Here is a 14006-nt window from a genome sequence, read left to right on the forward strand (position 1 = left end):
CAAATGTTGGCTTGTTGATTGTGCAGTCGCCCCAAACTAGTGGAGTCCAAACCCAAACTGAAGCGCTCCCAAAGTTTTGGAGTTTCCAGCGCCAGCAGCATCAAACAAATCCTTCTCGAGTGGTGTCGCTCTAAGACCGTAGGCTACCAGGTAATGTGCTAACTAAGTATCATCATTTTGGGTGGGCAACCAGCTATGAAATATGTGAACCCACATCGAGTGAGGCAGTGGTTTATTTGACGACGTAAATGCTGGTCTGCAGGCTAACAAGCTAGCTGACTAGAGGGTCTTGCTAGCCTGACGATTGGCGTCACCGTCAGCCAATTAGTCACCGCCTCATTCAGTTTTGTGTTATGTGTAAGTCCACATAACAGAAGCACTTTAGTTTATTAAACAAAGCGGCAGACATTATTCAACATGTTGCTCACACTACAGTAAGGTGACCATATTTTCACAAATTAAAATCCGGGGCACAACAGTTTTGCCTAAAATCAAATATACAATACAATTCTCACCAGGAACTATTTATAACTCAATTTAATTGCAAGTTAATCTGGTGACAGGTAGTTGTGCTAATATTTTAGAAAATGCTAAATGCTATCTTGGTTGAGAGCTCAACAGATGTAAACAAAGCAATGCACTCACCATTATCCAACCTTTTTTGCTCGGTCCTGGTAGCTATCGGAAGCTAAATGTGCTGTTCACCTCGCGCCAGTCCCACATTGTAACATTGGAAATATTGTCAGAAAAGCTCAGCTTGCGTTGGGTGTGACCGGCGACTGCAGCATTAGGCTAGTAAGACTACATTTCCCATGATTCTGAGACACGGAAGCAGGAAGTAGTTCTAGTTCCAGCATGACGAATACGCGCCTGCTAGCGATTGGATGCCAATTTGAATGAGGACGCAAACGTGAATGTGAAAGTAAATAGGAAAGAATTTAACAGCTCAATTACTTTTTAATTGGTTTATTATAATCGCTATGGAAACTATGTGATTGACATACACATGGCCTTGCAATTGGCTTGCTGACTGCACTTAAAAAAACAACAACGAGATATTGAAATGGACCCTGCGTAAACGTGGGACTAAATTATGGTGCTGGTGAAATCTGCTGAGACTTGGGACACAAGGCTTAAAAAACCACGGGACTGTCCCCATTAACGGGACATATGGTCAATCTTTAGTTTCAACAACCGACCTCTAATTTTTAGCACTGCAGATGAGAAGCAAAATTTAAGTATTCATATGAGTGTGACCACTGCCCACGTTTCTATTGTTTTAGCTGTTTAGCAACCCAATAAACTTAGTGATAATTTGTTAAATTAAACTGCACTGCATGGAAATAAAAGTGGTTGGGTCCAAGACAGTGCGTGTTCTTGTAAATGTGTGTTTCTGCGGGTACAGAGTTTGAGGCAGTTTAGGTCAGGGCTAAGCGTTTTGACACGTTGCTGCACTGTTACCCAGCAGCCCATGCCAGCGGCTCCATGTGGCTTTAGTTATTGTCGAATTACTGGCTAAGAGGAAACACTCTATTGTTCATCTGATGACCTGACATGTTCCATTTCACTCAAGCATCATGTGCACTTGAGACCAGTCTGCAATCAGTTAACATTCACTCTGAAGAATCATGCACATTGAAGTTGAACTTGAACACATGAAAGGGGTTTTCCTTGCGCCCAACAATTATAATTTATGACCTGTGAAATAAATGTCTAGATGATTCTTTTTTAATTATATGAAACATTCTTGGACATTTTTTAAATAGCAGAATTCATTTTGTGATGCTGATTGGCTTCCACATTTCAAAACTAAGTTAGCCTTTGGAATTAATGCAGTGAAGCAATTAGTAGAGGCTCAAACTACGGAAGAGGATTAAGGCCAGTGAAGAGAGAAAAAAATGTTTGGCAGGATTCTGACTTTAAAGGGACAATTCTGACTTTAATCTCAATATTTTGACTTTAAAGTGAGAATTCGACCTTTAATCTCAAAATTCTGACTTTTAAGTGAGAATTGTGAGAATTCTCACTTTAAAGTCAGAATTCTGAGATTAAAGTGAGAATTCTCAGTTAAAAATCCGAATTCTGAGATTAAAGTGAGAATTCTGACTTTAAAGTGAGAATTCCGAGAATAAAGTTATAATCCTGCCAAACTTTTTTTTCTCTCTCTTTACTGGCCCTAATCCTTTTCAGTATCAAACTGTCATCTGTAATCTCCTTCTTCTTTTTTTTTAAACAACTACTTTACAGGAAAATTTACATGTACGGTAACATTTTAAAGAGAAGCGTAGTGGAGATGGAAGCAGAAGGTGTTTGCAGAGCAAAACTGGCATTTTATTGATTGGATTCTTTCAGCAGGCAGCATAAGAACTGCTTGGTAAAACTAGACAAAGTGCAATTTCTGCAGAAATTGCGTGGGAATGCTGAAAAGATGAATGCTAAGATTTGAATGTATGTGCTTATGAAGTAAATTGAAAGATAAATTATGTGAAAATACAAACTTTTACTTGTAGTTAAATGACAAATTAATGAAAAGAAAACTTGAACTGCAATCTGTCTAAAGTGGGATTTAATCATTTCAGAGAAATTATAATCCATTTCCTGATCTGATAGGCAGTTCGTATCGAACCATCGGATGTACTAAAATGTGGTCCAAGCGGGGTTTGAACCCAGGTTCTCCACCATGGATATATTGGTGATGTACAGTCGGAGGTGAGATCCAAACCTGCAACCTACTGGTTACTGGACAATGCACTTTACCAACTGTGCCACCGAGCAGTATCAGACACCTGGCAATGATGATCAGTTTTATGTATGGGAGTGGGCGTGGAAAGTTCAATGTCAGTCCCATATGTAAATTTGTGTTTGTTATTTAATGAAATGTTCAGACAGAGCAGCCAATGTCAATAATCATTTCTAGTTGTGATTGTATCACATGTTTCCTCTCTGTCATCACTAGCAACATTTTGTGATGGCATGGCAAAACACACACACACAATTGCATACATCTGGGACTTTTACTTTGAAGATCAGCAGACTTGAAAAAGCGATTTTTTAAAAATTCACAAAAATTAAGATGAAAGTAGAGCGGAACTGTTACATCCATCATGTTTATGTGAAAGTGGGGATAGTTTTATAGCCAGACTTGTCTTCTTTTATCTTCCATTGACAATTTTTAAACTGTCAGTTCTTTTCTTTTCTTTTTTATGTTGTGCACATACTTGGAACAACCTTACTTAGCAGGCGTTCATTGTCTCTCTCTATCTGCAGAACATAGACATCCAGAACTTCTCATCCAGTTGGAGCGACGGCATGGCGTTCTGCGCTCTGGTCCACTCCTTCTTTCCCACAGAGTTCGACTACGAATCGTTGTCACCGGCCAACCGCAAGCATAACTTTGAACTGGCTTTCGGGACTGCAGAGTGAGTGGCAGCATTCAGACGTATTGTCCTCAAGAAGTACACTAAGACAAAAAAAAAAACAAGTTAACAACAATAAGGCTTTATTTTTTGTATTTTTTTTTAACACACCAACAAAATTTGGTAACGTAGTGAGCCAGTTACACCTTAAATGCTCACTTTAACACAGAAATCACAATTCTCCGTCAGACCAAAGTATCACTCTCTTCCACAAACATTCGTATCAAACCTCCGTCAAAGAAATGCCTTGTGCTGTCTGCAGTTGAATAAACAAATGCTCAGACGACTATTTTAGACAAAACCATTGCTCATTTGCTTCTTCATCTACTTTCCTTAAGTGGTACCTTAACTTACGAGTGACCCGGCCTTTGAGTTTTTCGAGATTCAAGCCAATTTTTTGCGTTGATTTGTAAGCAAAAAATTGACATATGAATGCTAGATTGTGACAGCAAACTGAACTCACTTCACAACAAGCAGCAATTTGGCACACAGTGAAATATTCTGCCAAAAAGAGACTTTCAGCTGTTTGTTGTCACTCACAGTTGAAGTTTACTGTCAAATAAAACCTAAAACAATGAGAATCGCACATTGTCTCAAACAGTCACTTTGAATGTCCGCTAGTTTAATGCTAACAGACAATGAAAAATACAAAAGGCGGGCTGACGAATAGCATCTATTTTATATGGCAGTGTTATAGTGCTTTAAGCAGCAGATATTTGAACACAAACAGTGCAACAACACATGCAGACAGACAATATAATAATACACACAGGCAGAAATGGCTATAGTTACTGCAGTTTACTGAGTAATTTACGGGCATATTGTCATTTTTAACTAATGGATCAGAACCAAATATGAATTCAGGCATGAGCATAGTACAATGATTAAAATACTTTTATTGTATTTATTAAATACAGAATGCAGCGCTCCTTCAAAGTAAGCTGGTAAGAGCTGTGCACGCTACTGGGGCCGATCAGTATATGAATTCCGGAGCAATATGCAAGTGAACTTCATATTTGAAGTGGGAAATATGGATCTCTATGGAATTCACGTCTTAGGAAAACGTCACATTCCAGGACTTGCAGGCATCCTCACAATTCAATGGGTCACACCTCTTCAGTGGTGGCGGCAGTTTTCATCGGTTATGTGGGTAGGTGTGTCAAAAGCCTAGACAGGAGAATCGCCGCTCATTGAAAGTGCATCAGGAAGGCGCGTAAGAAATTGACTTAAGCGTGTACAGGAGAATATCGTCAACCTCTTAAAATAATTGCCCAAGTCATTCCCCTAAATCATCTCCTCATGATGCAAATGGCTAAAAAAAAATGATGTTTCTTGAAAAATATGAAAAAATGACTTAGGCAATTATTCTACAGTAAGAAGGCGTCGATATGCCCCCTAGTGGTGAAACTCTTCTTCGTTATACTGCCCGTGGTGGCCAAGGTGCAATTGGGAATGATGAGATGAAATAGTTTTGAGCTATAAAACATGGTCATGAAATTGAACTCGCAACAGTAATATAATTTTTTTCTTTCTTTTTTTTTACAAAAAAATGAAAGGACCGGCTCAACGAATGTATCATAGTTGTCCCCAGATTTTGAGGGCATACATGTATCCACAGAGTACCAACAAAGTATTCATAGAATTGTTCATTGGCTTGTTTACATTATGTTTCTTCACATACACAAGATGTGTGCAACTGATGTAATTATTTTACTGCAAATCTGTAGTAAACAAGCCATCCATCCATGTTCGGAACTGCTTATCCTCATTGGGGTCACGAGCGTGCTGGAGGCTAACCCAGCTGACTTTGGGTGCTAGGAGGGGTACGTCCTGAACTGGTCGCCATTCGCAGGGCACAAATAGACAAACAACCACTCACAGTCCCATTCACACCTATGGACAATTTAGAGTCTTCAATCAACCTACCAACCATAATGCCATGCTATATTTTATATGAACCTCACCTAATTAAGCTCACATTGATGTACCAGTATTATGAATATTCATGCTCTGTTATTTCTCTGCCTTTATTGTCTCCAGATTGAAGGCAGGCTGTGACCGGCTAATCGAAGTGGATGACATGATGATCATGGGTCGTAAACCAGATCCAATGTGTGTATTCACCTACGTTCAGTCCCTCTACAACCACTTGCGCAAATTTGAGTGACACTACATCCACTGCATATTGGAGGCGTGACCTTTTCCACCGCCACATTGCCACTGAGCAACATAAAGGCATTTCCTCTCTGCCCAGGAGACAAGTCAAAGACTGGGCTGCCCTCGTGTGGTAAATTGGAGAACGTTTGTTCCTATTTTGGAGGGCTAAACTCATATTAGTGATTGCGTGTGTGTGCGCGTGTGTGCGCGTGCGTGTTAATCCATCAAGACAACACGTTATTGAGTTTGCCTACTATATTTAGTTAATTTGTTGCTTGTAAACCTTTATTATTCCCACATGTTGAGTATGTTAACCACTGACACTGCACAAGAAGGGATACGATTTGCAACATTAGTGAAGAACTAAAATGTAGGCAATCATTTTTAAAAGATGATTGATTATGAAATGTATTCAAATATTGTAGAGAATAATAAATTGAATGCTTTTTAAATGAGACTGAATGATGATGATTTATTCTCACACTGTATGTAATGATGAGCATTTAATAAAACCGTCAGGTGAAAGAAAAAATATTTTGTTCTTTTTTTTCCAGATTTTACTTCTTATTAAGCCCAATTTGTTACAAATTAGATATAAGATGACATTTACTAGATAGATAGGTAGGTAGATAGATAGATAGATAGATAGATAGATAGATAGATAGATAGATAGATAGATAGATAGATAGATAGATAGATAGATAGATAGATAGATAGATAGATAGATAGATAGATAGAATATTTATTATGTTTATACAGTGTATACAGTATATACATTTTTATCTAACTTGATCAATAACGGTAAAGACATACTCTACTCATTATTTATTTTTGGGTTAGGGTTAAAAATCGATTAATTAAATCAATTAAATAATTAAGTAAAAATTGTTTATGAGAAAAAACAATCTTACAATCTTGATTGTTAATACAGTATTGTCAATCTATTATGGAACTTGCAAGACAGCATGATTTGATTCTCAGTAACTTGAGATTAAAGTGAGTGGTGTTTTAATACCTGGATTTCCTGTGTGTGCGTGTGGGGGGGTGCATGTGCGTGTGTGTGTGTGTCTGCGTGTGTGTGTGCGTGGCGGGGGTTGCGGGGGAGGTCTCTGTGGGTATAAGAGGTGGTCCCCCATCCTCTAATCATGCATCAACTGTCAAAGAATCAGTGGGTGACAATGGCTTTGTTCACGGATGTGGATTTCTCATTAGTAAAGCAGAACCAGCAGGCTGATGTGGTGGATTTGACAGGGTTATTTGGGGAGCACGAACATAGTAAAGGTAAGCCAAAACAACATCTGCAAATGAATTGGTATGTTTTCAGAATTATTGGAGGGGTATCATTTCAATTCTTATCATCCCATACTGTACATATTGAAGACCATCAGTTAAAATGTAAGAACATACTGGGGAAAAAATATACTTCTAAATCCTACGTAAGGCATAGAACTATCATAAATAATTACAATTGATTGACAAACTTCTTTTCCCTTTTGCTGAAGACGTTCACAATGAGAGTGCCCCGTCCGCCACAGAACCGGATCGAGGAGCCTGTCTGAGCGAGGGTCCGAGAAAGAGGAAACGGACCATCTTCAGCCGAGCTCAGCTGTCCGAGCTGGAGCAAGCCTTTGCTGTCACTCCTTACCCCGACATCACCCTCAGGGAGAGGCTGGCCACGCGCACACACCTGCCCGAGAGCAAGATACAGGTGGGTGAGCTCAACAGGGGTCTCTTGTCATAAAGGACTGACTTCAACTGGCTGGCCACAACATTAGGTACACCTGAGTTGTCTAAAGACAGCACAATATTGAAAAAAACTTGCATACGACTACATATCGCTACACTTAAAGCTACAATTATGCAATCAAAAGAGAAAATCGTGTTTGTAAAAGAGGAATTTTTGATGGCGCTTTATTACATTATATATTATATTACTAGATCAGGGGTTTGTAACTTGCGACACTGGAGCCACTTGTGGCTCTTTGGTCCCTCTATCCTAGTGGATCTCAAAAAGAAAAACAAAACAAAAAAAGAAGAAATTATTTTTTATTGACATTTTTTTTTTTAGATATAATATTCTTTAAATTAATTCATGATTTTGAGAAAAAAAATAAAAAAGAATAATTAAAAATTCACAAAAATTCACAGTCCAAAATTTTTAATTGTCAGTAAAAGAGAGACTAAAGGTAGATTAAAAAAGTTTTAAAATAACCTAAAAATGTCAAAAATGTGACCATACAATGTCCAAAAAGGAAGAGGAAAAGTAAAAAGAATACCATAAAATGTCCATGAAATTGCCAAAAGGGTCAGAGATTGATTTAAAAAGGCAGAAAAGAAAATGTTCAAAAAGTAACCATATAATGTCCACACAAAAAAAACTAAAAATAAATCCTCAAAATTACCACTAAATGTCTTTAGAATTGCCCAAAAAAGTAACAATGATTTAAAAAAAAAAAAGGCCAGAAAATAACATTTTTTAAAAGTAACTATAAAATGTCAAAAAACAAAAGAAGAAATCCCAAAAAATATCATAAAATGTCCACAAAATTGCCAAAAAGGTCAGAAAATTGGTAGCAAAAAAAGTTAGAAAAAATAATGTCAAAAAGATATATAAAATGTCATTAAAAAAGAAAGAAAGAAGAGAGGTAGAAAATTACCATAATATGTCCAGGAAATTGCCAGAAACTTGACAGAACGGCAGAAAAGTCTAAAAATTTATGAAAAACAAAGTATGGAAAATTACCACCCCAAAAAATCCAAAAATGGAAGACGAAAGGTAGAAGAAAATGAATCTCTATGTAATTCATGCTGCTTTCATATTTTTGTGTTGTGGTGCAGCTCTAATTGGGGCCCTCTGTACATTAGACAAACCCTACCCACTGTTTACTTCATTACAATCTTCAAATTATTTGGCCTAAGACGGCTCTTTTGACCCGAAAAGGTTGCTGACCCCTATACAAGATGCTGCTGGTGTACCTGATAAGTGACGTGAAAGTACATTACACATTTTGTCTTATTATTTTGCCTTCGTGACGGTCTGCGTTCTGCTCATTGTTACTACCTGCATCATCATAATGGTGCCAAAACAACAAATCTATTTGTGACATTTTTGTACAGCACAAAGCAGGTTCTTCCATTGTATGTCTGTTTATTTTTCATGTAGTTTCCATTGGTGATTGATCATACATTAGAGCGGTGACCCCCATGACATGCGGAGTCCCCCAGGGCTCGATTCTTGGACCACTTAAATTTAGCCTGTACATGCTTCCACTGGATCAAGTCATTCACAACAGTAATGTTGCCTATTACGCAGACGACACAGATTTACTTAGCAAAGTAAAAGTCCCAGATGTACTTACTTAGCAAGCTGCCTTGCCTTGATAAAAGCCTACATACTTATTGTTATGAAATCGAGTTGAGACTGAAAATAGAAATCTTCCACAGGTGTGGTTTCAAAACCGAAGAGCCCGAAGTATCAAGACTGGAAGACTGCCCAAGTCCAGCAAACATGCTGGGACAAGTCGGGGGCTCGCAGAACCTTCTGGGCTGGTGACCTCGGCTTTCCCTTCCCCAGCCACCTTGGCAGACATATTCCGACCGGAGCAAAACCAGCCCTGTGACGACATCCCACAATTCTACTCTGACTGGATCCAACTTTACGGCAACCAGACACCATCCACCTCATCACTCCACTCGCAGCCCCCCCGTGGCTCCCCAAAACGTTCGGAGGCTCATCTCTGGGAGGAGGAACGTCATCAGCGGCAGCAACTGGGAGCGACCCTCCCGACTTTTCTTCCTGGTTCGTTTTCACACCCCATCAACAGGCAACCCCACCACTCTGCGTCCAACCACTCCTACCAGGCCCTCAGGAACTTCAAAGCCCAGAGCCTGGTTCAGTCTGGCGCTCATCAGGCTATATACGGGGGCGGAGCCGGAGGCCACGTTTCTGTCGACCAAGTCGTTCCTTCTCACTCTCAGTCTGCGTACTGGGAGGTAACTCAGGGACAAGGACATCATCATCATCATCATCACGCACAAATGGGACCACAGACTTCTATGGGTTACATCTCAGACTTGATCTACAATGCTGCTATTGTCACCAATTTCCTGGAGTTCTGATTAAGTGTACTGTAAAAATCATTTAATTTCCCTATTATGTCTTATGTGTCTAAAAACTCCACTTGTTTCATCAAACTGAAATGACATCTGAAATAATGTATGATGTTCTTGCTCTGCTCTAGTGTTAATGCATGAATTATTTAAATGTAGTTTGATTTCATTTCCTCAGAAATGTATATTTATTTATTTATTTATTTATACCAAATGTCATGTCATCAGTTAAAATTGTACTAATACTCAACTTGATGAACTTTAAAGTGTGCAATAAATGACGGCAAATTCAACAAAAGTACTTCATCATATTACTGTGCAACCTGCAAAATTTAATGCAATCCATCAAGTGACATTGGGTGACTTTCAAGCTCTCCCAGGAAATAAAATTTAATGAATTCAAACCAATGTGATGATGTTTTGAGGAACATTTAATCACTGTACTGTAAATTACTATACTCACATACAGAAAAGATATCTGCAGCATAAAAGGAGCTGTAACATATCTATGAGCCCCGAACGACCGCCAGAGGCAGTGCTTAATAGTACTCCTCTGCTGTTAAGCACCGCCCCTGGCGGTCGGAGAGGGATGAAATAGAACTAAATACAGTACAAGAAAAGTAAATCAACTCATCCTTTCACAGTGTCTAATGGCCACATAAAGAGGGTGTTAGAGTGATACTGTTACCATTTACATTTACTTTTGCCTTGTAAAATCAATGTGTCTATTTGATATAATTACATAACTCATAGTGTACTAAGCAAACAAACAAAAAAGTAACTACTGTATGCCACTGTAGCTACAAGTTGGATGGTTGTCATGCATTGCCTTCCCATTCTGATGGCATCACAAAAAAGACAAAGAAAAGGTAAAACATTCAACATTAGAACTTTAGTTGAGTTAATCATTCAGATGAGTACAGAGCTGAAGTCTCATGACAAACTGACTTCTCATATGTTGGTTTGAACTCCAAGGGGTTTTATTTTCATGGCCGCCATAAATCCGTGTATATCTGCGTGGATGCGGGTTAAAGCAGGTTTTGTTTAATTTGCAAATGAGCATAAAATGACATAGGTAAAAGAGTTAGGTCTGCGCCGCTGTGTGAGTAAACACAGCCGACATCAATCATGTGTAATCAAAGTGGCTCCTCATATTCTTTTTAAATGGAAGAGTCTAAGAGATCAGCTTGCAAATGTCACATGACCAAACTCAGAAAACAGGTGAGCCGTGATGGCGCTCAGTGCTTATATAGTGTGGGAAGGATAGGGGCCAAAGTGCGTCACTGGGCCCTGTTTTAACTACATCCCAAAAATCTGCACAGTTGAGAAGTTGCAAAGGATTTCTACGACAGTGTATTTGGACCACGTATAAAAAAAATGATTAGAGGGCAGGGTCAATATTCCGAACTTGTAAATTTGCCACTTTATAAAGTGGCAGATTTGCGCCAAAAAAACTCAAAAACTTACGAGAAATACACGTAGCGGAGCTATAGTTTATTGTGAGGATTCGTTGGTGTTTAAAGGGACACTATTTGTAAAATGAAAAGGCAGGATGGGGACGAGTTTTCGCAAATTTGCCAATTTATAAAGTGACAAATTTACCACTTTATTAAGTGGCAAATTTGCGAAAACTCGTCAATTTAATAATTTTTTTTTTTTTTTTTTATTGTAATCCCTCTAAAAATATATATTTAGTCGTGGCCCTAATACGCCATTGTAAATTTCTCTCAAAAGTATTCAGTATTAAATTGTTCTGTCTGTGCACGTTTTCAACACTTATCTTCCAACATATTTTATTTAGTAACAAATCATGAAATTAACTTAAAGTAGCACTAAGGAACTTTTCAACCTTAATAAAATGTTTTCATAACTCTTCTGATGAAACATCGACTTACAAGACTTAAAACTAGTTGAATGGTACCTTTGCCATGGCCTGAGGGGGTCTGTATCAATTTTACTGACACTAAACATTTTTGAGGAGGATGGTAGGAACACTGCCGCACAAAAAACTACAAATGTGCTGACTGCTTTATGGCATACGTCACTTCCACCTTTACTCATTTGTTACAAAGACGGAAGTCAATTTGAATGTCGTCAGCTCAAAAATGACAATGCGCTTGTCCTCATGAAAAACGTGGTCTTCCTTCAGGCATAACGTTACCGACTTTGTCCATAGGGCGGCGCCATAATCAACGTAAACTGAAAGTTCCATAGTGTTGCTTTAACAGGGTCATTAGCATGTTTTCAATTCAATTGAATTCTTTAGCAAGAAAAAAAAGATATGAAAGTCAGCAGCGCTGGAATTCCTACACCTCGGTTCTTGTCATCTTTATAGGTGATATTGCATCCAAATGAAATTCTGATACACTCAACTTGTCTTTGAATATAGTTAATATAACAAATATGAAATAGAAAAACTATGGTCGAGCAGAAACAGCAGCGCTGGGTCGTGTACTGTAGCCACTATGTCTGTCTCCTGTGGAATCAGGAAGTCAGGCGACCCCTTCCTTATGAGATAATGAGTTATAAATCAGTGCCAGCCCCTCCTTCTCAGGAAGCGCGACTTAGTCTATAACTTACATGTCTTTATGTGATTGCATTATTATTTAGTGTCATCAGTTTTATCAAACAGCTAATGTGCATGTGTGTGTGTCTGTGTGTCCTATTGTGCAATGAAAGCTGCAGCATATGAATATACCTATAATAGGTATTGTAATCTTCATTGCAAGATGAAAATGTTTTATTAATATTATTATTATTACATTATTTTAATTGTATGCCCTAAATAGAAAACTAATTGAGAAGGTAGCCCATAAACACAACACTTTCACGGTAAACCTGCTTTTCTCCACTGTGGAATCAAAGCTATACAGTATATTGTTTTCACAGCAGTCAACTCTTGTTATTATGATCTAAGATGAACTGTGCCGTGTAACTATATATTACAGCCCTCTGAGAAATATTTCAAAACATTCTGATTAAAATCATTCCTTGAGCAGGGATACCATAAAAGAAATAGTTGTTTTCTAAATCTCTCTACTCTGTAAGTATCATGAGGGTTATAATACAGTAGGCAGGCGGAATAAACTAATGAAAATTAAAGCCAAAGCTTTGGGGTCTATCAGCTTACAGGTCCTGTAATTATGCTTGGATTTAAGTTTTGAAATATTACATGAGAAGTATAATACATACACGAATATGACGGACGGACAAGACAGTCGTGCAGTGGACAGTGATCTCCGCATATCACAATCATCTTTAATACCAAATAATCTTTCAATAAACCTTTAATCCGGGTGTCAAATCTCAGAATTCAGGAAAATTCTTTTTCCCCTCCAGATGTAGTTACATCTTTTAATCCTCCCATTTATGTGATAGAACCAAACAAGAGGACACCGTCATAAAAATATGGCAACAAATAAATAAATAAATATATATATATATATATATATCTAGAAGGGATCAGAGAAGACTGATCATCTGAGTCTTGTTTGAACTGTTTTTAAATTGTTGATCATGGACAGTAATCTTTTTGTACGTGTTGTTTGTGACATCTGACATGAAACATGCACCGACAGCTTGTCAACCAGTTTAAATATTTGAGAAGGGTGAAAATAAACATAGATTTGTGTGAATATCTTTGACATGGGGGAACCTGGTTAAAAATGCACAAGGTCAGACGTGCACATAACTATTTTGGTCTGGTTCTCAAAGGTTGTTGCTTATTTTTTCCTGACCCACCAACCTCACTAGTCACTGGCAGTGGTGGTTCAAGGATTTTTGTATGATTAGTTTTACTATTTATTGCGTGATTAACAGATGTAGCCAACAGCAATAGCTTGAGAAATGTTTTCATTGTACTGTGTAACTTTATACGGCCCTTACCGGGGAAAAAATTAATAGAGCTGACGAAATAAACATGCTTTGGTTGCAAGATACTTGTAACAAATGGAACATACAGTAATAAAAATGATCTTACCTAATAGAATATGACATCGGTAATGGGTCTCAACACACATTTTTCACCGGACTAAAACTAGACTAGACTAAAACCCTCTTTATAAACAATAACTAGGTCTAAATCAGGATTCATTTTCATCGACTAATGAAGACGAGACAAAAATGTACTTCACTTCATAAAAACTGGACTAAAATCTATGGATATTTTAGTTCATGAACAAAAACGAGACGAAAGTTATATGTACATTTGTAAAATCTTTTCTCTGCTAATCCGTCACAACTGTGGCACTGTCATGTGATACACAGTGACACCCCCTTTCAAATCTGCAGCTAGCAAGTGCAACATGCAGAAAAACATGGAAC

General features: G+C 38.0%; 2 protein-coding genes across 2 annotated transcripts in view; both read left to right on the plus strand.

The window, feature by feature from the left end:
* smtnl2 (smoothelin like 2) overlaps positions 1-6028 on the plus strand; it is a 28167-nt gene extending 22139 nt beyond the window's left edge. The window contains exons 8-10 of the mRNA XM_086081286.1: positions 27-150; positions 3268-3419; positions 5457-6028. Coding sequence (XP_085937412.1) covers positions 27-150; positions 3268-3419; positions 5457-5583 — 403 coding nt within the window. The 3' untranslated portion in view covers positions 5584-6028. The remainder of the gene's footprint in view (positions 1-26; positions 151-3267; positions 3420-5456) is intronic.
* A 585-nt stretch (positions 6029-6613) lies between these two features.
* Positions 6614-9957, plus strand: sebox (SEBOX homeobox). The gene is made up of 3 exons (XM_086081287.1): positions 6614-6854; positions 7076-7281; positions 9018-9957. The coding sequence occupies exons 1-3, from the start codon at positions 6719-6721 to the stop codon at positions 9690-9692; spliced, it is 1017 nt and encodes a 338-aa protein (XP_085937413.1). The 5' UTR covers positions 6614-6718; the 3' UTR covers positions 9693-9957.
* Positions 9958-14006: the final 4049 nt, after the last annotated feature.

This window comes from Leptonotus elevatus, chromosome 7 (genome assembly GCF_054856555.1).
Source record: "Leptonotus elevatus isolate MCC_2025b chromosome 7, RoL_Lele_1.0, whole genome shotgun sequence".
NCBI lineage: Eukaryota > Metazoa > Chordata > Actinopteri > Syngnathiformes > Syngnathidae > Leptonotus > Leptonotus elevatus.